This window comes from Cnephaeus nilssonii (assembly GCF_951640355.1).
Source record: "Cnephaeus nilssonii genome assembly, chromosome: 17".
Lineage (NCBI taxonomy): Eukaryota > Metazoa > Chordata > Mammalia > Chiroptera > Vespertilionidae > Cnephaeus > Cnephaeus nilssonii.
In genome coordinates, this window is record NC_137088.1 from 22461101 (window position 1) to 22487784 (window position 26684).

Genomic DNA, 26684 nt, shown 5'->3' on the forward strand with positions numbered 1-26684 from the left:
AAATGGGAACCTATAATAAGAGCCCAGTGAGGAGGTGGTGGCAGAGGGTTGTCGTAGTAATTAACACCTCTTAAGTCCAGACTTGAAATGTTCCAGGCACTGTGCTAATTATATCACATTCATTACTTTATTAATTGTCTGTCCAAGGGCAGATAAGTAATGACGTGAAGAGCCATACTTCCTAGTCACTTGCCCCATGCTTGGTACATAATAGGAGTTCAATAAATACATAGTGAATGAATGAATGAATGAAAAAAAATGCTGGAATGAATGGAGTCTCAGAACAACCCCATGCGGTGAGTGCCGATGCCATTTATATGGGGAATTGCTTTAGAGTAGTTAATTTGACTGGGGTCGCACTGGTAGTGTGCAGCACATCTTGGACTTGAATGCAGATTTAGCTAATTCTGTTTCATCAAAGAACATTTAGTGTGTGTTTAATACGTGCCAGGCATTTGGGCTGGAAAGTAATATGGAACCCAGATCTGCATGAACTCACAGCCTAGTGTAATATTTTTAAACCAGTGTCTCCTTTTGATTGACATGAACCCCAAGCCCCTCTCCTGAAAATCATGGCTCTTGATGTACCCTTTGTGCATCCATCTCTGCCACCTATGAAAATATTGTCAATCTTTACTGTCTGTCATTTGTATTATCAAAACAGTAGGTCTTTCTTTATGACTTTCCAAATTGAAGATTATGACACTGGATATGCTCTTTCAAATGCCATGGGCCCCCTAAGATCCTGAATTCTCTCTTCCCTGCCCTTGAAACGCACTAGTGTAGTCAGATGCCATGCCTGAGATTTCAGTAAGGATTTTACTAGAAGAAGGAAAAAACGGTATCTTACTGTGGCTACATGTGAAAGGTAGTGTATATTGTTCCAGTAAAAATTGAAGTGACCCCGAGTTACCTGACTTATGGAATATTTCCCAACCCCCCCAAAAGAGTAGAAAGATAGAGAATCTAAAAAGTTGTTTTGGCATACGTCATAACTTGTGGGTTAGCCTTTTGATTATGTCCTGCTTAGGCTAATATTTACATTAATCAGAGTTCCCTGAGCACACACCACTCCACAGAGTAGAACAGCGTCTAGAAAGTCGCTTAAGGACAGAAACTACCCATTTAGGGTTAAACAAGGGCAGGGGGAAGCTTTGATGATGGTGCACATATGGATATTATTTTTCACATATGGATAATAATGAACTACATAGCACTATTACATATGGGCTCTAGTGTATAAAAATATTTCAGACTTTTTTTCTCACACTATGTATCTTCTTTCTTTTTTTCCTCCCATATACGTGTATTTCACAGTTGATATACTGAACATATTAAATTGAAATGATCTGTTTAGCTATCTGTCTTCCTAATAGATTGCAAGCTTCCTTTAGGCAGAGGCTCTGTCTTGTCTGCCCGAGTACCAGCCAGGCACACAGTAGGTTTACAACAAAGAGCAAATTTCACATATTGGCAAATTAAAGTAGATTGGATATTTGTCAAAAACCTTAGGAAAACTTAGATATTCCAAATATTTCGGAAAATTAAGATATAAAGCTACATCTAAAATTTATATGTGCTATTATAGTAACATTTAAGAAACTGCCAGAATGTCTAGGTATAAGAGTAATAATTTTTTAAAAATTGAACCAAAGTGGAAGAACATCAACTGTCATCCATTTTCAGAATCACCGTTATCCATCAGCGATCTCAATAGTTTTATTAGTGTCTGACTTTATTGATCCATTATTACGATAGAGTAAGGGTGATTGAAGCTGACGGATTGTTAACCGGATCAGGTAATCTGGCTCTGGTTCTGGCACCCTTGCTAAGTATCTTTTTGTACTCTGGACTGAGGGAGGCTCTTAGTAAGATTGCAAGCTACTAGATTAATGGCAGGGCATCATGAGCCCATTAAGGATGTCTTTTTAGAGAAATAAAATGAGGAAAGGACTATAAAGTAGAAAGTGTCAAAAAAAAAAAGAAAAGGATGTCACAATTCTTCTTAAGAAAGATCGCCCGTGCTTTACATAAATAATGCAATTCTAGCTTATCCTCCTCACTGTTAAGTTCTTCAAAGATCCCCAAGATTTGCATATTACAGGAATGTGTTCCTATTATAGAATTACCACTGCTAATGGATGTTAGGAGAGTCAATAATAACCAAAAGAGCTTTAAATTAGAAGTCGCTTAAAGGAGATAATTATATAAAAATACTTTTGTTCCCAAACTGGCTTTTCTGGTTGTGCACTGCTCCCAAACAATGCTGCCCTCTGTAAACTCTGTCACCATAGACCAACTGAAGTCTGAAGTGGAAGTTCTCAGGTTTCTACACAGAGGAGTCGGGGGTGCGGGGGTGGGGAGGTTGGTGCTACAAAGTCTTAATTATTCCTGAGATGCAATTGGAAATTAATTTAGCTGCTACTAGAGAAGAGGGATGGTATAGTTAAAAATAACATGGATTAAGTCACTGAAATTACCATAACTAAAATTTGCTGGGAAGAAAACACTTCTCCTTGTTTGAAAATGAGTTTCACTCTCCCCCCAAACTCCTAATACATCAAAATCATGATTTTCATCTTCATTTTTCTATTAAACTGTTGGCTGTTTTCAGGATGAAGGCAGGTGACAGAATAGGTCATTTTTTCCCCCGTGGTATCTTTGAGAAATTTAGTAAGCATGAAATGTATATATTTAAATGTTTTATGGTTAGTTTGAAATTCAGAACTCAAGCTTTACTGTAGATGAAGCTAGCAATACAACTGTAGAATTTTTTTTTTTCTTCTGATAGAGGATTTCTGAGTAGTTTATTTTCTCCTTAAATGTGGTCAGTGTTAAGGCAGTTAATGCGCCTCCAATGGGAAACCAAATAATAGAAGTGGAAAGCAAAGCGGTGTATCCCAAACTTTAATGCACACCCAAAGGCCCTGGGGATCTTGGTCATATGCAGCTGCCCATCGACTAGGTCTGGGGTGGGGCGGAAGATGATGCATTTTTAATAAGCTTCTGGGTGATGCTGATATTGCTGATCCTCTGGGCCATCCTTTGAGAAGCAAGGATGTAGAGTACAGTCACTAAAACTCAAAGTAGCTATGCAGAACCCTGGGGAGGGAGTAGGAGCGGGGTGGAGGGGGTCAATGGGGAGATACAGGGGGACATCTATAATGCTTTCAACAATAAAGACAAATTAAAAAAAAAACACCTCAAAGTAGCATTTATTTACGAACAGTCGTAAAGTCATCTTCACAGAATTGGATTTATTGGGATCAGGGTAAGTTTGTCAGCCTAGAACAGATGACTTTGATGGAAGTTCCATAAATACTAGAGCAAAGCCTGTGGGTTTGATAAGCTTTATACTGGTCTCAGTGGGCGGTGGTTTTCTATTTAAATAAGCATTTGATGACCCACTTAATGAATTTTAAGAAGTGGAGGCTTCAGGTTAAGTATTGGTACTCAGTTGATTTAAAAACAAAATACAGTTTGCACAATTGAAATCGTTTCTGTGTTCCATCTTGTGCCACTATGTGTTACAAATGTTTCCCCCCTCTTCACACAGAGTATGATTTCTTCCATTGTGAACAGCACTTACTATGCAAATGTCTCGGCAGCAAAATGTCAAGAATTTGGAAGGTGGTACAAACATTTCAAGAAGACAAAAGATATGATGGGTAAGCAAAAACCGTTGCCTCGGTGGCTACATACCATTACGTGTCATTCGGGGGTTTATCAAAGTCACATCTCAAGCCAGGTCTTTTGATTGCCCAATTAGAGATCAATTTAGAATGTTTCTTTGAGGGTGGGGAGTGGGTATGAGTATAATGAGATAATTAAATTCAATAAATGTTTGTGTTTAAATCAGCCAAACTGACTTGGTTGTCAGACATGCAGGAACTCGAGGGGTGAGGAGGGAGCTGTCATTTTTTAACATCTCAGTGAAGACCTTGAATAACTAATATTAGCCGTGATTTCTCTCAGAGATAAAACATGCTTTTATGCTTTTTGTTTGTGTTCAAGAGGAAGAGCCTATTTTTTTTACACCCGATTTTTAAGGAAATTAATGGATTTCTAGTTTTCACAATTGAGATCAAGTGATTTTTATATTCCTAATCCCCCGCCCTGCCTCTAGGTGCTTTAGTGAACATACCGCTGTACCGTCCACACCAGAAAAAATCATTGCATCATTCCTGAACTTTTAATTCCAGTAGAGCATCCTATCTTAACATAGAACTTTAGGTCAATATTTGTTACTAAGGAAATACATTAAAATTATCTGCAGTGTAAAATGACAGATAAAAGCTGTGTGTTGTACCTAAGCATTTAGATTATGACATTTTTCTCCCTATTGAGTTTGTTAGTATTTGCCAAGGCAAACACTGTGATTGAGGTTAATGTTTTAATTTCTATTAATGTTTTCTTTCATATACTTGTACCCTCCAAATAATATATTTAAAATAATGTAAGAATGGGATATTTAATGTGTATGGTGCTATGCCCTGTTTTACATCTATTTCTGTTTACTTCTATTACATTCATTTTATGACAACAACAGTAACTTTTCCTAAAGATTTTAAGAGACAAGAGAACCTGAATTTTGAGCATGTTTTAGCTTTTAATATTTCAAGCAAAACCATCCATCTACCCAAACAGATTCTTTGCCTTTTATAGCTTAGAGCTATAATGAAGACAATGCATCATTTTTGGAATAATTGCTTGAATTACTATTCCCTGTGAATGGCCCACTTGGGCTGATATCACTGGTAGAAATGGAAGGTTTCTTCCCCAATTCTTAGTTATATTCGGCATATATTCAGTGATTATAGACATAGGCTACGTTCCTCTAAATATAAAACCTGAATATTTAACGAAGAGAGAAATGGTGATTAAAGTCCAACCTCAATCTGTACCTGGAAAGGATGGTGTGCTATTTGGAAAGTCTCACCTCTGTCCATACAGCATCATGCTCAGCTTTCTCAGTCAGGAGCATCACACCAGTCTCCTGCTCGCAGCAGCAAAGCATTTGACACACTTTGAGCTCATTCTCAGCCAGTGCGCATGGGAGATCTAGCCAAGGGAGGAGCATCCATCTCGGGTAGGTGGTAATAAATTGCAAAACCACGACAGTATCACCATTGCACCAGAACGACTCCACGCCCCTTCCTTGAAAGATTGTCTTTAGCATCTGGTGATAGCCATAGCTTCTTCGAGACACATTTGGGTCTTAGCAACCCTGGGTAGACTGGCTTGTAATACTATAAATCATTTGCCTCATTCCAAGAAATGTTTGGAGAAGATGATTAGACTTAAATAAAGCAAACTGTGTAAGATACTCAGCCCCGTGTTCAATATGCACTCAGTTATTATTACTTGTCATGATGACCACTTTCATTATTTATTATATTGATTACTTCTTTATATTCATGTCTGGGTAAGAATTGAACGTTGACCATATTTATGTTATCTTTTTTTCTTTCAGACCTTTTGCCTAGAGTAATAAGAATTGATATATATGTATATATATATATCATAAGAAAATACTTGTGTATTTCTTTTTTGTTTATTGCCTATGATGTCTTTTCTTAGCTCAACTCATTCTTTCCAGATGCTATTAAGCAAATGTCATTCTTCTAGAAACAACCTTGAAGTAAACAATGCTTATCAGCCTCCTTGGGATAATGAGAATGAGTAACAGTTTGACCCCCAAAACTAGTGATATAGAATATGGAAATAATTGATTTAAAGCCTTAAGTCTAAACCACATTATAAAATAGATCAGAAGTATTGTCCCACTTTTAAAGTTTGTGGAATTGTGCCGAGGAGGAAAGTAAAAACACAGCAGGTTGAATTCTATCTTGAAATGCTCTTATTTTAATTGGATCTTTCAAGTGCCCTGTGCCTACTATCTCTATTTAGGACATGATCAGAAATGCTTACCAATGCCCATCCTTGTTGACTTAGCATGATTTTGCCTTTTATCTGTTTTAGTCGAAATGGATAGTCTTTCTGAACTATCCCAGCAAAGTGCCAACCATGTCAACTTTGGCCAGCAGCCGGTCCCAGGGAACACGGCCGAGCAGCCTCCGTCCCCCGCGCAGCTCTCCCATGGCGGCCAGCCCTCCGTCCGGACCCCTCTTCCGAATCTGCATCCTGGGCTTGTGTCAACGCCCATCAGTCCTCAATTGGTCAACCAGCAGCTGGTGATGGCTCAGCTGCTGAACCAGCAGTATGCAGTGAATAGACTTTTAGCCCAGCAGTCCTTAAACCAACAATACTTGAACCACCCTCCCCCTGTCAGTAGATCTATGAATAAGCCTTTGGAGCAACAGGTTTCAACCAACACAGAGGTGTCTTCCGAAATCTACCAGTGGGTACGCGATGAACTGAAACGAGCAGGAATCTCCCAGGCAGTATTTGCACGTGTGGCTTTTAACAGAACTCAGGTCAGTTTTTGTTTTATCTATTAATGATTTTTCTATGTTTTTTCTCTCTCTCTCTTCAGTGCCATCTACACCTAATGCTTATTCTTTTACTTGGTACTAACATTTTTATCCTCTTCATGCAATCGTATTGTCTGTTCCTGGTGGTGCCTAAACGTAATCATTATTTTCCTTCTCTTGAACCTCCTCTGCCAAGAGGAAGCTATGCACAGCATGATCCGGATTCAGGGGCCTTGAAAGAATAAATAAAATATGAAATATGTTTCACACTGGGATTACCTGCGCTCTTACACAATGGAGTCATAGACAGCAGTAGCAGGTTGAGAAGAGTTTCATGACTTGGCCAAGGCCACTGGTAGGACTCCAGGCTTCTAGCCTAGGATCTTTAGTATATTACCACGCATACCAGACATGAGTCTATCAATGGGCTCTATTGAAATTCCTCTACAACTTAAAAAAAAACCAAAAAACATGTTGGGACTCAATCACAATTCCTGCCACTTAATTCTAAGCAGCCATTTAGAAAAAAAATATATGACTTATTAGCAGAAGGTATTTCTCTACCCTCTTCACATTATTGTTAATGTTCCTCCCAAGATCACTAAGAGGCCTCCGGGGTAGGTATGAGCTGCAGGCCTCAGTCTACCTGTTCCGTCATGTCCACACCTTTGTCCTCCTGGGAAATTCCTCTGAAGATGTTATCATCCTGGAAGAAGTTTCAGAAGGACAGGGAGAAAGGGTGATATAAAAGACAGGAGTCCTAAGATAAAAAAGTCCTAAACCAATTGATTCTACTAAACTGAGAGTGAGAGGATTTTTAATTCCTTTTTTTTGGAAACTAGTATGATATATATGGTATTTATTCTTGGCCCAGGCACACACACACAAAAAACAAACCTCAAAAGAACATGTAACTTTGATTAGAATGAGGACATTATGTCCTTTCAGCGTTCTTGTTTTACCACTGTTCTTCTTTTTGTCAACTTTTTTTGGGGACCTGACTCATACTTTCCTCTCACATATAAGTTATTTTGTTTATTACATGATTATAAGAAGAAAATTCTGGTACAAAAATAATCTAGTATTAATTCCTTGTTGGCAGAATGTCCATACCTAGGAGGATCCCAGCTGTGGCTTATTTTTGGCTTGCCTTAAGTTAGGAGGCCTGAGAAAGCCTTTAACTCTGTTTATTTTCGGTTTCTTTATCTGTTTTTTGTACATCATTTGTCTGTTTTTAAAAGGGTGATTGCAGAAGGTTATGTCTCAGGTTAAAATTGTATGGTTTTGCCTATTTGGTTATTTTAACAACTTGAAACATGTGTTCATCATTAGCTGGTAAATTTAATACGGCACCTATGTTCAGTTGGGGGGTGATAATTTAAAAAAAAAAAAACACGAAATGAATGAGTGAATGAATCAGAAGTCAGCCATTTAGCTAGATACTCCTGCTTCTGGCAGCATTTTTGTTTTGTTTTGTTTTTGTAAATAGCAGTGACTGCTAGAAGTTGTCAGTACTGGGCAAAAAATAGATAGGGTTGTTGAATTGAATTAAAAGCCCACAGACAAAGAGAACATTGACGTAGACACAAATGACATGCAGATTTACAGATAAGCATTTTAAAAACGGAGCAAATGGTTATTTCTTAAAGCACCGGGGAAAGCGTATTTTATATGGTGAAGAGTGACAAGACAGTCCAGCTGAGGGAGATGAGAGTGGAGTCCCCACCCCTTGGTATAGTTTTTCCTCTCTTGGGTTATGATGCCCCTGCTATTACTCTGAAGATCTGACCATTTTTTCCTGCCTTTGGTTCTAACATTGACAATGTCCACAAATATCTATAGAATTTATTACTGTAAGGAAGGTAGAATTCTCTTTTTATGCCATATTAATCTCTTTTGAAAAGATAAACAGTGACTTTATTTTTCTGAGAGTGAGAGAATGAAAACCTGGTACAGAATGATGCCAGTGTCTCTCTATTAATAGTAGCCAATTTAGAAAAAGTCATTCCCCAAATATTATTTGGAGCTCAGGATGGCAGAGGGGTTTGGTTCTATACCTTTGCATCGGTAATGGGTACTCCTCTGTCAAAGTGGACATTGGGCCCTATTTGAAGCTGTCTGATGTAACCGAGAGTAATTTTCTATGTACAGTGAAGTGTTCACTCTTTGGGAACTAGCTTTTGAACACGCAAGCAAGCATGCATGTATTTTTGGTGTCATACTTAAAAACCATCACACACATGCACACCACGCACACACACAGCTGCATTTATTTTAATGATTATACATTCATATGAATGCATGTAGTGTGTTTATTTCAAAGTGTATGCGTTTCAATAAAAGCAGGTGCAGAGTGAGGGTGTATGGTGTGAGTGTGGAGTACGAAAATACGCATGCTAATGCATATGTATAGGCGGAGGAGCTCTGCAGAGTTAAATCACACATCACACATTGTGTGCACTTACTGCAGTGTGCACTTATTCCAACCCCAAGTTTAAAAAATTAATGTAAAATATGTACGTACAAATGCAGTTATATGACAGGATCAGATAAAGGCATTGGTACCCTGTACACAGTGTGTTAAAACATTAGTATAATAGATAATGCTGTTAAGACGCGAGAAAATTTTAGTCATTGACAGCTCTGTATAACTTTAAAATCCTGAATTTCATGTTTTAGCTCTTAATTGGAGAATTTTCTCATCATCTTAATTGGGTCTCCTAAATGAAATCATACCCCTCTCTCAAGACTTTCCCACATGACTATTTTTTTTTTAAAGTCTACCTTTTCTGAAAATTTATGGAGAATTTATATAATTACTTGTTTTAAGTACTTTTCCCCCTTTTGAATTAATGGGCATATGTTCTTTAATTGCCACCGAAGACACCAGCTTTTAGCATATGTCATTCATTCAGTTATTCCTACTTGATGTCTTTTTAATGGAAACCTATGGCTAAAAATAATTGCCAAAGCTTCTAGATTTATACTTTCCAGTTCGCTTCTCTGTGTTATTGCTCTTTAAAGGTGGCAATAGAATAAAATATATTCTTTAGTGCCTTTTTAGAAATAAAACCCAGAGTTTAACTCTGATCCCACCCTGTGGCTTTTTTTCCTTTTTTTCTCCCCCCTCCTCTTATCTTTGGCACACTTTATTTTCCAGTAAAATAAAGAATGAAGATGGATTATTCAAAACTGATAACAGTAATGGACCATCATGTAATGTTTTATTGAATTTGAGTTCTGTAAATTATGTGGTGGAGAGAAATTTGCCTGCTTAAGTATAAGAGAGATTGCTGCTGTGTTTCTATAATTCTTCACAGTGTAATTTAAGAAAAGTCCACTATCCATATCACTATTGAATAAAAGGTAAAAAGGTGCTATTACCCCAACGTGACAGCTCTCCTTTAGCCTCCCCAAATGACAGAGATAAATGTGTCTGCTTATAACTTACTTGGCGTAAATCCAGAGTAGGAGGTGGAGTTTGAAAATGGTCGTTCACCTGGACATGTGTTTAAAAATTCACCAAACCACAGAGGCAGGTAGCCTTGAAGAATATTCTACATATTTTCTTTTTAGTAGGGAGGTTTTATCAAATCATATTTTCCTTCTGAGGCTTTGAAGTTCCATGAAACTGATAAAATCTATTTGAATCAGTGATTATGTTCAAAGAGGAGACAAACGGGAGGCCAGACCGGCTTTTTGTTCAGATTGGCAGTCTCTTTCGCTTATCTGCTGTTTTAAAGAATTCATAATTAGCATTTGGAAGTACTGATAATATTTATTGAAGGTTTTTTCTTTCTTTTACAATTACTAATGAATTTTACTTGTAGTAACTTGTAAACTCTTTTTGGAATGTAAAAAAGGTTTAGGAATTCATCAGTAAGCTTGCTCTTTAACTGAAAAAAGAGAAAGAAAATTCTTATTTAACCACCATGTAAGACAATGCAGAACCATTTTATGTTTTCATATATAGAGAACATATCGGGTTATTTGAAGATGTGAAGTCCCAATGAAAAGCAGCTTCTCATTTCCAATAAAATTAATATTCATGAGGTGCTGGTAACTTATGGCATAACATACAAATTCTCAAGTTCTTTTCAGAAATAAGAACGGCTAATGATTTTGTTGAGTTTTCAACAAATTTTATTGAGCACCTATGGTGCACAGTATTGAGATATTTTCGTCCTGCTGTTTCAGCATATTTGCTGAGATAGCGAATAAGGTACAGGACATTATTTTTTAGCAGGAAGAAGAATTTTTGGTAAGAGATCCCTCTTACCGTCCCCCATGAGGAATTACCACAAGTGACATTGACCTCAGTTGGCAAGTCTGAACTGTATTTCCGACTACAGGCAAATGGAAACAGGCCGCATACATCTTGAATCCATAAATGTAACTATTCAAGTAACAACAACTTGAAAAGGACCAAACATTCACTCCCCATACCCGGATTCTTATAGCCGTCATCTGGCATCCAGAATTATTCTCAAGTGACATGATTTTTTATTTATTTATTTTTGGTAATTAGCACATTCTAATCAAAACATTTCCTAACAATATTTTCAAGCATTTCCACCAGGGGGCACTCCCCTCATTGAAAGCCTGGGCCAAAAAAAAAAAAAAAAAAGAAAAGAAAGAAAAAGAAAAGAAAGAAAGCCCCAAAGGTTTCTAAAACACACAAGATGTCTACACTGGCTGCTTTAGAGCTCTGTGTGTCCCAGGGTTTGAAATAATCGCTTTGGACCTTCAGCATATGACAAGCAGAAAAACTACACTTGCTCTAGCCAAATAATTAAGTGGAAATAAAATGTTTTGCCCCTATAACACTTTACTTGCTCACATGGGAAGTCATGCCAACATCAAAATATGGGTAGAGAAATTTCTAAATTCTCTCCCAAGTGACCTGCTACCTTCTACGTAAGTCATACAGGAATGCCTTGGTATTATGTTAGCAAGACTTGATAGCGAGTAGTAGTATGTATTTTTTCAGGTCTTTGCTTTTCTCACCACAGTTCTCTGCTGTCGGGGGAAATGTTTTATAAATGTCTAATTTCAAATTCCCCAATCCGCAATATTTATAGGATCCCTCTTAACCTAATCTATTTTTTTTAAAATTACTGAACATTTAGTGTAGGTAAACATCTTACAGAGCGCCACAGTAAACTTTTCATTGAAGGCTCACCTTGAGTAAATTAATAATTACCATTAGAATTTACCTGTGGGTAAGCATATCTAAGTTTCTGTCACCCATTTGCAATGTTGTTCCTTTTGTGGTCTGAATACACATAATTTATCCACTTAGTAAATATTTATCAAATATTTATAGAGTAGGCATTGTGCTGGGATAACAAAAATGAGTATTAGAATATTCAAGGAATTACAACATTTTATTTATTATACTGTATTTTTCTATCTCTCTATTTCTGTATAGTTGATGTATATTACTTTGCCAAGCACATCTTGTAATACATAACATTTGGTAGGGAAGAGTGGAGAACATGGATTATTTTTTTACACCTATTTTCAAATGTTTTTAAGGCCTGTATTTTTCGGTTTTCATGTGACACATCAACACAGTCAATCTAATTAGTTGGCCTTGTGCAAATTAAATAGCTGGATGATTGACTGCCTGTTTGACTGAATTTTAGTTAAACTGACTGGATGTTTTACTCTTGTGTAAACTCAGTTGCAGCATTACTTGTCAGTATTAGGAATGAAAGGACGCATTCCCTTCATCCTTCCCTTACGTGTCTCATGGTGAAACTTAATGTTTGGGTCCAGGTTCCTGACTTCCGTTGCAGAGACCAAGGGAGAGATTAAAATTTACTCTTAAACCCCCTGAGCCTATTGGAGGTTCTGTTTTCACAGCAGCCTGTAAATCATTTTAATAGCGGACAGTACTTTTATACTGTCTGCATCTATTTGGGCTATTTGGGCAGTATCTCCGAAGAACCAAAAACTGGGTTTGCACTTCTAGGAAACCATGAAAAAACGCAAAATGTTATCATCTTGGGGCTTAATTATTTTGACATGACACTTTATCTCCCCTTCCCCAAATGTATCCTTTCACCCTTTCCACAGAGTTGTTGAAAAGTGAAATTTGCAAACTATACCAAGATCTGGACATTTAATTCTGAGCTATATTGTATTAAACTGATATTCTGGCTAAATGTAGAAACCAAATGTGCCTTGGTATTCCAGGCATTATTTCATGTACAAGACTGAAGTGGTAAGAGCTGCTCAGCCCCTATCAAATGGACAGAAAAATTTTCTAATCTTTCAATTTAATATATCCCTTAAACAAAACTGGGGAAGAAACCACCCATTTTTTAAAGCATTCTTCTAAAAATTAATAAAAGGGGGGGCTCTATTACTTGGGGAAAGAGACACTTTAAAGGACTTTACTAATGGTTTGTAAGTTCCTTCTATTAGAAATACATATTTTTATTCCTCAAGAAATTTAATAGTTACACAGTTGGATAATACTGTTTTCTGTGGCATGCTATCATGGATTTTTGAAATGTGGAGAGGGGTTTATGTATTTCAGATTTAATCTATGGTTTCTGAAGTTCAGAATGTCAACCTGTTACCAAGAGATATAACATAGCAAGATAGTATTTAGAGTCATTGGGTCTGTCAATGTAGTTTCCTTAAATGATAAATACAAAGAATCATTTGTCATTGACTCTAATAATTTTCAAATAAAGGAATAACTTAAAATATTGTCTGTGAAAACATAGCCTTAATCTTAGACGATGCTTTTGTGAAATTCTTTTTTTTATTATTATTATTTAATCCTCACCAGAAGACATGCTTAGAGAGAGGAAGGGAGAGAGAGAAAGAGAAAAACATCGATGTGAGAGAGAAACATAGATCACATTTGCCTTCTGAAGGTGCCCCGACTGGGGATTGAACGCGCAACCCAGATATGTGCCCTGATGATGCTCAACCAATTGAGCCACTGGCTGGGCCATAACATTCTTTTTTTTTTCTAATACGTTGTAGTTCATTTTCTAGTATTTTCTTTGAAAGTTCTATTTCTCCTGAAATAGCTTTGTATCTTTACGTATTGGGCTGTTGGCATTCCACTGTCTTTGTCTAGGCAGCTTGAGAACTCTACCGTTCAGTGCTGTTGTATTACGAGCATTTCATTTATTCTTAACTTCCCTCGATCGTCTCTCTCTGAAAGATTTCATGGCAAGTTAAGCGACTCAAAGGAAGGAGACCAATTAGGCAGTTTCGGTTTATGGTATATGTAAAGCAGATGCTTAATAAAATTAAGAATACAATGGAGGCTCTCTTCTCTACCACTTCAGTTGTAACTAATATATTCCCGCGTAGAATTAATGCTTCCGACTGTTCCTTTTCTAAACCGAGTGGAGGAGAAAAGGGAAGGATCAGCGCTGGCTGGGCAGAGCCCGGGAGCAGGCTCGCTCACTCTGTGCCTTTCATTCCCTGCAGGGCTTGCTTTCAGAAATTCTCCGAAAGGAAGAGGACCCCAAGACTGCATCCCAGTCTTTGCTGGTAAATCTTCGGGCTATGCAGAATTTCTTGCAGTTACCGGAAGCTGAAAGAGATCGAATTTACCAGGATGAAAGGGAAAGGAGCTTGAATGCCGCCTCGGCCATGGGTCCTGCCCCCCTGATAAGCACACCGCCCAGCCGCCCTCCCCAGGTGAATTCTACTTTTTCCTCCTTAAGCCTTTCCCTTTGGCGTTTTTTTTTTTTTAATGCCTGATGAAGAATCTCAACAAGGAATTAGAAAGATAGGTGGACAGATTTAAAAACACACACAAATGTATAGAGTGGCTTGGGGAAATTTTTGTCCCCAGGCACTAATTATGGTATAAAAACAATAAGCTACTAATTAGGGGAAAGAAACGTGCCATGTATTACTTCTTCTTTGGGGTTCTTTGGGGGATGAAAAGTAGTCTGTAAATGGGATATTTACCTCTATGACTATTATGTAAAGAAGTATTTTAAACTTAATAGGGGAAAAAAAAAAGTACTACAGTCCGTTTTATTCCCGGCAAGTTTTAGAACTGCCATTTGAATGGTAAATAAATATAAATAAATAAATAATTCTATTTGTATTTATGCTTTCCAATACGAAATGCAGCTGGTGCCAATTACACAGCATCTCGTTTGTAATCTTTCATAATTAAGTTTAATACAATCCTGGAAGGCAGCTTTAAATGGAGCTGATAAGGAATTCCATCCATATTCCCAGAAATGGGCACATTTTCTATTTTCCAAAATTTTACACTTTTTAGGAAAGACCAAAGTCACCTTCCAGGTAACTTTGTGTATGTGCATCTGTACTGTTTGTTTGTTTCTTAATCAAGTTTAAAAGGTAGCCTCATAACTATTATGAGAATTCAAGTTAATTTTCAATACCAACTATCAGATACAAGTTTGATAGTGGATTAGATTTATAATCCACAAGCAAATATATTTCTTTCACATATAATTTATGGCATGTACAATTCTTAAAAATAAGATCAATAAAACTGGATAAAAATTGAATATGGATTTATATAACCTCGATAAAAATTGAATATGGATTTATATAACCTCATGTCATAATGAAATTATACCTTAATGTTCATTTATTTTCATTAATAGTAAAAATTAATACATTTCCAAGTATAGAATTATAGAAAAAGCTCATTTAACACTAAACATGAAACTGCTACAGATACTCCATAAATAGGGAATAGATATTGTATTTAGCCACTTGTTGAGGGTCTTAAACTGTATGTTGTAATGTTTGAAATTATTATTTTTCAGAAATGTTGCAAAGGTCCATTTTCTCCATTTCATTTAATGAAAATTAATTAGGTCTTGATGTCTATAGGAGCAGACTGTAAGGAAGTCATTACTGTCATTGTGAACAAGAAAGCCATGCTTCTCTAGCAGAATAGAGCTCACCTGCATACACACACACACACACACACACACACACACACACAGCTATTGAATTTGGTCTGTAAAGACTTCTATAAAATATTTCTTAAGAAAAAAGAATGAGTAACTCTTCATATAGATACGTACTTTTATTGTAAGAGTGACTAAACAAAAAATACTGTACTTAGACTCGGTTTAATACTTAGTGTGTGGTGTTTAGAGTTAATACACACATTTCTGTTAGTTAACTTTGTTCCTGTCGTCATTACTGAAAAGCCCCCTGCGCAGAGAGCTGTCTTACTTTATCACTGAATCTGCAAGACCAACAAAAGGATGACTCACTTAAGACGAGTATGAACTTTGATAATGTATCCAAAATATTTAACTTAATGATTCTTAATACAGCTTTTGTTTTTAACATTTCTGGGATTTTAATGCTTCTTTTTTTCAAATGGGATTCTGCTGTCCTTAGTCAATCAAGTTTTTTTCTTTAGGCAAAGTGACATTAATTTTTAAGGGTTATTTCTTTCCATATACTATTAAGATACTCTTCAGTAGCTATCTGTATCTGCTGATAAGTTTGGATAGGGAATATAATTTACTTGGCTTGAATTACTGATTAACTGATTGAGCCACCCTTAGCTGCATTTGTTCTCAAGAAGGATTGAGACCAAGCCCTTATCCAGGTTGTTCTGACAATGTTGAACATATAAAGTATGCAGACACTGTAGATTCTTAGTGAAACTCTTTCAGAGGAGAAAAAAAATGGTTTCTATTAGTCAAATTCTGAAGTGATTATCTGATATATGTGTATAATTTTATTTCACTGCTATAATATAAATCTTTATAGTATATTATTTGCCCCACTGAGAATCCCTTTGCATTATTTAATCCTATATAATAAAGAGCTAATATGCTAATTAGGCTGAACAGCAGAAGGACCTTTGGAACGACTTCCGGATGAAGCCAGGGCTGTGAGGGCTGAGCCCCTTGCACGAATTCCGTGCATCTGGCCTCTAATATTATTATAATAGAGCTCACAATCATTTTGTTCACCTTTTATTCTTTAATAATAATTCAGTGAATTAAGTTTTTTAAAAACGTTTAATTAAAAGTATTATCATTGTCAAACCAGTACTTTAGATTTGAAAAAATGTGTTATAGAGCAGTTGAATTAGTACTTCATTGCAGCAGTTGAAAGCTAGTGCCTACACTGGAACCAGACTGCAAAATTTTGTCTTTTTTAATTTTATATTTTGCCAGAGAGGAGTCTTTGTGAAATCACTGTGCATTTCATTTCCCCCAAAATGAAGAGATTTGAAATGTACAGTGAGACAAGTTGTGGGTGTGGGTTAAAACCCAACTCTGATTTCTTTCCAATGCACTGCATGCTGCAGACACAGGTCCCCTTGTGACTCACCAAAGACCCCGCCCACCTTTCTCAGGCCTGAGAAACTGGATTCTTTTCCAGGTCCCTCTGTAGACTTTAGGTCATACTGAAGATGATTTAGATGTTTCTGGTTCAAACCAGATCGAGGACCTAAACTATTGAGGAACTCATCAGATTCTAAATCATCTTCAAGAAGGGACTTTCTTGGTTTGAGTCAAACTCTAGGATTTATTCTTAGGAATACCGTCCCTGGATAAACCCAGACTAGCCTCAGGACTCACCGAGGCTCCTGGCTGGCCCGGCCTAGGTGAGGTGCATCTTGTGCACACCTGTCCCTTGCGCTGCGGGAGGGGCAGCCATGCTGTGAGCTGCTTGTCACTGGGGTAGTAGGCTCTGGCCCAGACCTGTTTAATGATAGTATATTTTCACAGCTTTAACTGCTAATGCAGGAAGCAAGATTACCTTGCACTTGATAATGTTTCACAGTTTTCTCAGCACCTTGATGCATATGAATTCACTGAATCCTCAGGCCAACCTTTCCGTAGGAGAAAAATGATAAAAACAAGTCTAAGGTTTAGTCAGAGTTTTCCAATCCCCTGTCAATTCTGTTGCTCTTCCCGCTACCTCAAGACCTATCTGCTCAAAAATATAAACGAACATGATAGAAAAGGGAAAAAGAAACTTGGGGACTTTTTCTATTCATCATAGAGGATAGGAAGTTTTATTGTTAGATTAGGAAGATGTACAAGAATGTGATCTGGATAGAAAATACTGAATGTTTGAGAGATGATCCCTGGGTATTTCTGAGATTGGGGAGGACATTGCCCCCCCTCCCCCCGATTTTCATGTGTTGTTTTTTTTTTTATTGTTGATAGTATTACAGATGTCTCCCATTTTATCTCCCCTTTATCTCCCGTCTGCCCAGTACTATCACCTGCGCCGCCCCCCAAGTTCTTCCATCACCCTATTGTCTGTGTCCATGGGCTATGCATATATGCATATAAGTTCTTTGGTTTCTCTCTCCTTGTACCCCCACCCCCACAAAGAATATTGCCCCTTAACTTTGGTTGTATGAAAATATATGAAAGAATCCAACCCCTCCAAAACTCCCTGGTCTTAAAGGCTTATTTTTCTGAATCTACTTAGCAGATTGAGTTTAAACCAGATGAGTTTATTAGAGGGGTTTTATTAATAATAATTAATGATTATTTTATGGAAATTTGTTCCACGGAACAGGTCAGTTTTAAGTTGATTTCTGTTTAGGTGTGTGCTTACTCTAGTTTTATTTGTGTGTTTTAATATGTGTGACTTTTGGAGGTAAATTAGCAATTTCTGTTTTCGTAAGGACTGTTTGAAAGCCTATACTTACCAAATTATAACTTTTATATTAGTTATATAATTTTCTCCCTTTATTTTTTACAGCTCCTTAGTAATTCTTTAATTTCTTCTAAAGGAAGGTGTGATATTTTATGCTTTAGAAAACGTATGAAGTTCATATAAGCAATATATCATTAATTTAACCTGGTAGCTGCACCCTCTGTCTCTTTATAACAACTTCTTCTATAATATAATGAAACATAGGTCCAGTTATGGGCAGGAGTTTTAATACATGATTAAAGTTTTATTTGTTATAAATTCCTTGACCAGCATTATTTTAAGATCTTATTTATATGCTTGTAAAATGTTTCCCATTAACAGTCATCTTTGAAAAGTTAGAGGACTTGGAAAATAATTAATATTGTTTCTGCAACCAAAACCCTCCAGACAGTGTTAATATATAAAAGTTTGATAATATGGACTATATTCCATCACCAATAAGAATGCCTTAAATAGTACATTTCTTGCATAACGTTACCAAGAAAAGAAAAATTATGGTTTTTATATGCCTTGAAAAATAAATTCAGACTGGGTTTGTAAAATTAATGATAGTCATTTACCACTAAAAATTAGATATTAATGAACTAGATTTAGCAAAGGGCCACCAAAAACCAGGTTCAGCATGCCTTCAAAAATAAGAATTTTTCCAAATAAAGAAGTTGCATGGTTTCTAAGGTAAGCGTTGGCATCAGACCGACTTCAGTTTAGCTCTCAGCCTTGCCTGTGGACAAATGACTTACATGTCTTTGTTTCAAGAACACTTTCTCAAATTTTAAATGGGGCAGTAATAGTACCTACTCAGGGCTATTGTGCATGTTAGAGTTAATGTGTGTTCACACTATGCCCAGCACATAATAAGCAACTAGTAAATGTTAGTGTTTATTTTCATAATTATTAGTAAAACTACATCAAACTTTATGTGTGTGCATGCACACACATGTGCTATGAGCTTGTGCTCCTGCCTCAAGGAATAGTGCGTATTTACCAATGAAGACCACAGTAGAGTTCATTTAGTGCACTGTGCATGTAATCTGTAGTACATATGTAGTGTGTATAGTTCATTTTTTGTAGTATGACTTGATGCATTCAGCAATACATGAAGAAACAAAAATAGAATTGAATGGCATGATTTTAGTGAAATAAAAGACAGACCCTAGTGCTGTGCCCTATCCCCACAGGGGCAGGTACATGGTAGAAGCTTCAATTCTTAACTACTTCCCGGCGCCGCCGTAATGATGGAGTAGTACACCCTACCTCTTGATAAAAGCTGTTCAGAAAGCAACTGCATTTATTTTACCTCCTGTGCTATTTGCAGAGAAGAGCTGAAGAGTAGTTTGTTTTGCCTGGAATGAACTACTTTATGAATTTTAATGTGTGATATAATATTAAAAGCTAAACCAGGATTAGAGAAGATTTTTTTTGTACTAAGCTAAAATAGTACTTAGTAGAGTGAGGTATAAAAGATTTTTGTTTCCATTTTTACCTGGGGGAAAATTCAGCCCTCATATTTTTGAAAAGCCGTCCAAGTCAGTTCGCCTTAAGCTATAGCTTGTGTTTAGGAAAAAATGTGATTCCAGAATTGTATAGCTTATCTATGATAAGATGCATATCTAAGCCAACAAGATGATAAAGAACTTTCCTAAATCTTTTTAAAATGAGTAATGCGGTTTCTATATGTTTTTAAAAGTTGTTGCTCTCACTTTTTTTTTTTTTTTAATGTTTCATGGGCACTTATTTCCCACTTTTATTTTGTGTTGGCTACCAGGAAACGATTATTTGATTTTTCCCCAGCATGATTTAAAAATCTTGCTTTTTTGATTCAAATTGCAATTGCTGTAAAAAATATTAAACCAAAGAAATTTTTAAAGACAAAATCACAGTGTTGAGACAAATGATTATAGCCTACCTGCAGGATAAATTCTTAAACAGCTTTTTTTTTTACAAAAGAATGCAAATTATTTTTAGAAACTTGAAACACCGAGTTTCCAAAGACTGCTCTCTCTCTCAGCTATTGCTAAGCAGATTGCTACCAGGGAACTACTACTTCCAATGCCCTGGACTTGGTGCCCCCATTTCCATAACATTCCATTTCCAACGCGATTGAAATGGCTTTTCTTTTCTCTTTCATTTAAGCAGTGAGAAAAATAGGTATTAAAAGGGACCCCGTAGGGTGATCAACTCTATTCTTTTGCCTCAAAGCAAGACCACCCCAGAGCAAAGTTGTGAATCTCACCAAAGCAACTTTGTAGGCAATTTATGGTAATGCGTTAACTCTTCTGGCTCCTAAAGTGGTGTTTAGCAGATTATTGCTTCAAAGCCCCGTGTATGTGCTCAGTGGCCTCCAGTCCTTAATAGACCTCTGTGAGTGCCCTTGCATACTGGAGTCACAGAGCTGCAAGGGGGACCCTGCAAATCTGGCCTCCACCCCTGTCTCCAGTTTACAGTGCAGGAGAGGCAGATGAGGCCCAGCCAGTTAGACACCTGTCCTGCCTCACCTTCCGCGTCCTCACTTCGGGCCTGGGGTCCAACCAGTTCACAGCGGCGTCCTTTCAGTGCTTAGGTAGTGTCAAGGTGGAAGAGTCGTGCTGTCTCTCTACGGCAAGCCAGACGTGAGTTATTTTGCTAACTGGCTAGAAATTCAAAGGATTCAGAAGGCACCTTTAAAAGGGGCTCATATTGCCCTGGCTGATTTTGCTCAGTGGATAGAGCGTCGGCCTGTGGACTGAAGGGTACTGGGTTCGATTCTGGTCAAGGGCACGTGCTCAGGTTGCAGGCTCGATATCCCCAAGTAGGGGGTGTGCAGGAGGCCGCCGATCAATGATTCTCTCTCATCATTGATGTTTCTGTGTCTGTCTTCCTCTCCCTTCCTTTATGAAATCAATAAAAATATATTTTTTAAAAAATAATAGGGGCTCATATTTACTCAATAAGAGCAGAGAATTGAATAGCCTAGGATAACCTTTGTCCCACTTTTGATGCCAAATATTTTGGGACAGTGTGAAATAAACCTGGAAGACTTGCAGCCAAAAAACTCCTTCGTTTATTCTAAAATGCATTTCATTTCCTAGTGTTTATAGTATATGTGAGAAATGGTCCAAGATGCTAAATTTCTAGAGAACAAAAACCTGGGTTCTGTAAAGGACCCTAACAAATAGGGCCCTTAATGAATCACGTTGCCAGGAAAAACATGGTCCTGCATCCTTGGTAACTTTTTCACTTACATTTTTATCAGTCCCCCAGTAAGAAAAAAAAAATAAGACAGCTACATGCTTCATATGTAAATTTACCAGACTGGTCAACATAACTGTGTAATAAAAAATTAAATTTGCAGTTTTAAAGATTAATAATAGTATTAATAAATTTTGAGGGTGTTATTTAATTTCCCCCCTAAAATCCTGTGGCATTTTTCTGCTGGCACCTGTTTATCATTATTTCCAACAGCACTCATGCTAATCTTTCATTCAGGATTATACATTTTGGATATATTTTTTAAGCCACTGATTATATATTTTGTGTAACTCTCAGCAGTGTTGTGTTAAATATTGTGGAACATTTTCTTATAGTCTGGTTCCACAAGTCAAAAAGAAATAGTTATATACAGGGGTGCCAGGAAAAGATGAAATAATTACACAGAACAGCTTGGACATGCACGTGTAAAACGCAACCAGCCTTTATGATAATTAAGCAAGGCACTCTACCTGTTTCATGGATGGATAGAAGATTTAAATATGCAGCTCTGCAAATGGCTTTGTTATGGAAGATTTTTTAAATGAAACATGAGGAAAGGGTATAAAAAAAAGAGCCTAAAATTAAAAAAGGCCATAGTATATAATAGCTATTAGTGATGCAATTGTCTATTAGGCACAGGCACCCAGTGAAGATACAGCACTGTGCATTATGACTTTAATGGTGAATTTCCTTTGTTAGAATTGCAATGGGAGGTAATTGGGAAACAATTAGTTTAGGGTTTTCAAGTCTTTGAAACTATTTAGCTTTCCAGAAAACTTACTTTATGGCATTATAATTCCTTGTTGTCGGCTGGCAGTGGCTGTCATATTACAGATGCAATCACCTGTGACAGTGTGACTTCCTTAACTTAAGCAATCCGATCTCAGGGTAATAACTAAAGTTGAATGACTGCACTGTTGATCATCTTGATCATCAAAGGAGCAGCAGTGTCTAGTTTGGCTGCTGAGCCTGGGAAGCTTCAAGACAATTTGACCAATGAAAAATGACAGTCATGTTCAAAATGTTTTGTAGGTGAAAACAGCTACTATTGCCACTGAGAGGAATGGGAAACCAGAGAACAATACCATGAACATTAATGCTTCCATTTATGATGAGATTCAGCAGGAAATGAAGCGCGCTAAAGTGTCCCAAGCACTGTTTGCGAAGGTCGCAGCAACCAAGAGCCAGGTAGGAGCCTCGATTAGGCATGGAGAATGTTTATCTATTTCCAGGATGTCTATTTTCAGTATGCATTCGCATCACTGAGAGGTCACAGTCTCCGGGATTATGTACAGAACTCTCTGGTGAGACAAAACGTTCAGATTCAGATACTAGACACTTGGTTTTATTTCCTCCAATAGCCACTCTCCAGACCTAGGACTTCTTAATAAATCCCTGAGTCAGTTGATAGTTGTTTTCAGAAGAGTAAGACTGTAACGTACAGGAAGTTTTTCAGTCTGGTCCATTGTAGTGGAACAAATAACTTGAATTACTGTTGTTTCATTGTTACTTAAATGACCTTGATTTCTATCCTAAAATACTAGAAACATTATAGTTTCTTCTGTTCCAGCTCTGGCACCTATAAATCTTAAGTGCACTTACTAAAACAAATTGACACACACATATGTATATCTTTGCATATGAGTGATTTTAGTTTTTCTATAGATAAGACACACAAATCGAATTATAATTAGAAAGATTGTCCATCTCTGATCAATTATAAAGAGAATTGAATTGGAGGAGTTACAAATTCCTACAAAACAAGATAAAAACATAACAAAATAATGCAGTTCTTCATCAGTGTTATTGCCGTATATTGATAATTTATGTTCATCAAAAGCCGAGTCATCTATATGCAGGAACTCACAATTATCTATAAACCCTTGTTCAAAGCAAGAATAAGTCTTACAAGACTCAAGGAATACTACACTGTCTTTTCCTTTGATAATGCTACCAAGGGGAGAATTTAGAGACAGTCAAGGGCGCTCAGGTAAGATTTCGACAACTTGAAATTTTAAACAAGTATATTTGTATTATCATTAATGAACCCTCCTTTATAATAAACTGTGGTTAACTTTGATAAAAATATACAGCCCTGAGAGTGTTTACAGTATACTACTTTTTTGAGCTTTTCCTACATTTTCACTCTATCAGCATTAATAGTGGACCTAGATGGGAGTTTTGCTTTAGAAAAGGTTGTTCTTGTTTAAGTTATAGGCTGGATGAAATACTTAAGGGATATCTTGGAAATGTTATAGAAAAATGATTAAACTCAAGCTGTGGACTGTAAAAATTATAGCTTTATAGGCCACATGCCTGCCTACCCTTCAATCACTGTCAAAGTGATAATTTCTACAATAATATGTTTCTTTTATTGTGAGATTCTAAACATCAAGTGCTGTTTAAACATTAAACTGAATTGTTTATGTTAGTGCTGTACTCAGCGTGTCATACATCAGGCCACCGTAATCTCTCATGGAATGTAAAAATCTGTCATGAATCATGGCTTGTATATCGGAAATTACTGTAATTTTGATTGGAAATTACAGGGCTCTTGAAATGTTTCTAATTATGATAGAATGTTAGAGCCGCTGCAAACCTGTGTGCTTCTTCAGATGTCTTCATTTACATGCCAAGACTATGCATTAAGGGGAAATGTCCTGTTCTCACTTTACCCCTCACCCACCCACCCTGCGTATTCTTGTTTGGGCTACTTAGTCTAATTATGATGAGGATCTCATATTTAAATGTATATAATCTTGCTTTTCTTTCTCATACTACATCTTTTATGACCTAGCCAATTAAATTATCAAGGATAACAGACTAAATTCCTACAAGGCCAAATACTTTCCCTAAATCTCCAAAATAGACAGAGAAACTAGACATGTATTACTGTCAGGCTTAAAACAAACAAAAATAAATTTTAAAACTTTTTTTATTGTTGACAGTATTACAGATACCTCCCACCTGACCCCCTCCCTTTATCTCCTCTCCCTCAGGCCTTCTTCACTACCCTATTGCTCATGACCATGGGTTGTGCATATAAGTATATAAGTTCTTTGGTTTAAAACTTTTTGATAACTGTCACTTACTTGCTTATCATATGTCATTTAATTTATCTGGTCCCCATTTTCCTTTCTGACTAGAGCAGCGATTTTGAACCTTTTTCGTTTCAAAGCACACATAAACTAATTACTAAAATTCTGCGGCACACCAAAAAATATATTTGTTGTCGATCTGACAAAAAATAGGTATACTTTTGATTGATTTATAGAAAATAATAATAATAGTGATTATATTTTGCTCAAAAGTGCCCATCCTTGTATATAAGGATTTTTTGGTACCATGAATTAATCAATCGGAAGCAACCTTATTACGATAGAACTCTTATTATATGACCTATATGTTTATGGTTCAAGACAGGGCATTCACACTGGACAGCTATTATTGTTTTGGCTATTCTCATTGTGGGTTTTTGTTGTTGTTGTTGTGATCTTCTTGACAATCTAAGTGAGAAGAGGTCAGTGCCCCTGATTAAATAATCAGGTGTTGCCTGTTTTCAAAATTCTTGCGGCACACCGGTTGGAAACCATCTGACTGTAGCATAGCCCCTTATGGTTAGCAGCCCCTTGCTTACTTTCGTTCTTTTCAATGGGAAGTTCAATCCTCCCTGCCTGGGCTAAGTCACTGATTTTGGGCCTTTTCAGACAGTGGCAGCAATTGGTTGATAAGGGCAGGTGAGTGATGTCCGGGGGAGGTTTTAAACGTTCTTGCTCTTTGCACCCCTGTCCTGCAAAGCTCCCCATGAGTCTCTTTCAGCCATGTCGCTTGGCAGCTTCTCTGAGTTTGCCAAGATGGTGTTTCCCGAAACCCCCCAACGCTGTTAGCTCATCTCTCATTCCTGCTTGAAAGAGAATCCAAGCGCCCATTGGTGGTGGTGGAGTCACCACAGGAGTTAACCTGTTCACTTCATTCTCTCGGATGGTTGTTCCTAACTCCTAATGTACTGTACCTTCCTGACAGAGCATTTCTGTAGTTTTCTCCTGGTTGTGGAGTTTGTTTGTCAGCCCTACCCTGTTGATTGAAACAGGTAGGAAGATTGATGATTTCTTAAAAAGAAGACGGCCCCAAAACAGTGTGTAACCCTGAGGGAGGAGATCGGACTTCACAAGGAAGGTCGTCGTTTACTTCTGTTCTCCTGCCATGATTTTTGTGACGGGAACAGAAAAACTAGCAAACCAATTTTTTTAAAAAACCTTCAAATCAGACTGACCTTTTTCATGGTCAGAATTCCGTTTCTATTTACACCTTGGAGATATGTGGCAAGGACTGTCAGAATGAGGCGGAGGCCCCGAACATGGGGTTGGTGGAGGCGGGGCATGGATAAAGCAGGGTGCACCAGTCCCGTCCAGCTCCACCAGCTGCTGTGTCTTGCTCTGATTCTCCCTCCAGGCTGACTTAGCATCCGTCACCTCTTTTCTGCTGAACCCCATCGTGTATTCTCTGTTTTCTACATTTAATTCTCAGAGTAACCCTGTGAGCCAGCGTAGTTTTCCCATTGTACACATGACTAATAAACAGGAGAGCCGACCCCCGGTTCTCTGCACCTGTCCTACTATTTTAGTGTCTCCTCGGGGCTCCAGGCGGCATCAGTACCGAAGTTGAACGCAGCTCCAGGAAAGATGAATTCGGGATATTGGACTAATGGATAGTGGAAATGTCGGGGGCTTTCCTTTCTTCGCTGACAGAGTCTTACCAGCATAGGGCCGGAGTGCACACTTTTCCATGCCTGATGGGGAAGCAGGGGGGGGACGGGTGAGAGAACTCGGAGGAGGCTGTGGTCCAGGCTGTGTGGTTGATATTATAATAGTGAGAAATTAGTTAACCTTTTTGAGCCCAAGAGTCTTTTAACATGGGGAGGAGGTTACATGGTATGATGTATGCAGAAGAGCTTTGAAGTGATACAGTGCTATACACAAATGGAAAAGGCCGTCCAATGTGCTAAGCAAGAGGCTCAGCCCCCCACACAGAGATATTGTTATTCTCTCTTCGCGTATTTCAAACACCTTTCGTGTAAGAAGATAAAGCCTTAGGTAGGTACCCTGAATGACAGGCAGCACAATTATTTTGAAGTTACTGCAGTCCCAGAATGGTATGGACCCAGACACATCCTAGTTGTGCTAGGCACTGACTAATGCACAAAGTATTTCCAGTCAAAGAAACCCACTCGGTGGATTCCACCATTTCTCGTGTATTATCTCTCCTCTTCGATGAGTAATAGAAATGAGATTGTTTTTTAACTCTAATAGAAATGTCTGAATAAAATATGCGGGTGCAACCTGGAAGGTA

At 37.5% G+C, this 26684-nt stretch overlaps 1 protein-coding gene across 5 annotated transcripts in view; it reads left to right on the forward strand.

Moving 5' to 3' along the window:
- The window catches only part of SATB1 (SATB homeobox 1), a 103550-nt gene that overhangs the window by 44966 nt on the left and 31900 nt on the right, over nucleotides 1-26684 (forward strand). For all 5 annotated transcript variants that reach the window (XM_079795648.1, XM_079795647.1, XM_079795646.1 and 2 more), the window contains exons 6-9: nucleotides 3557-3668; nucleotides 5983-6437; nucleotides 13896-14108; nucleotides 22368-22523. In XM_079795648.1, coding sequence (XP_079651774.1) covers nucleotides 3557-3668; nucleotides 5983-6437; nucleotides 13896-14108; nucleotides 22368-22523 — 936 coding nt within the window. The remainder of the gene's footprint in view (nucleotides 1-3556; nucleotides 3669-5982; nucleotides 6438-13895; nucleotides 14109-22367; nucleotides 22524-26684) is intronic.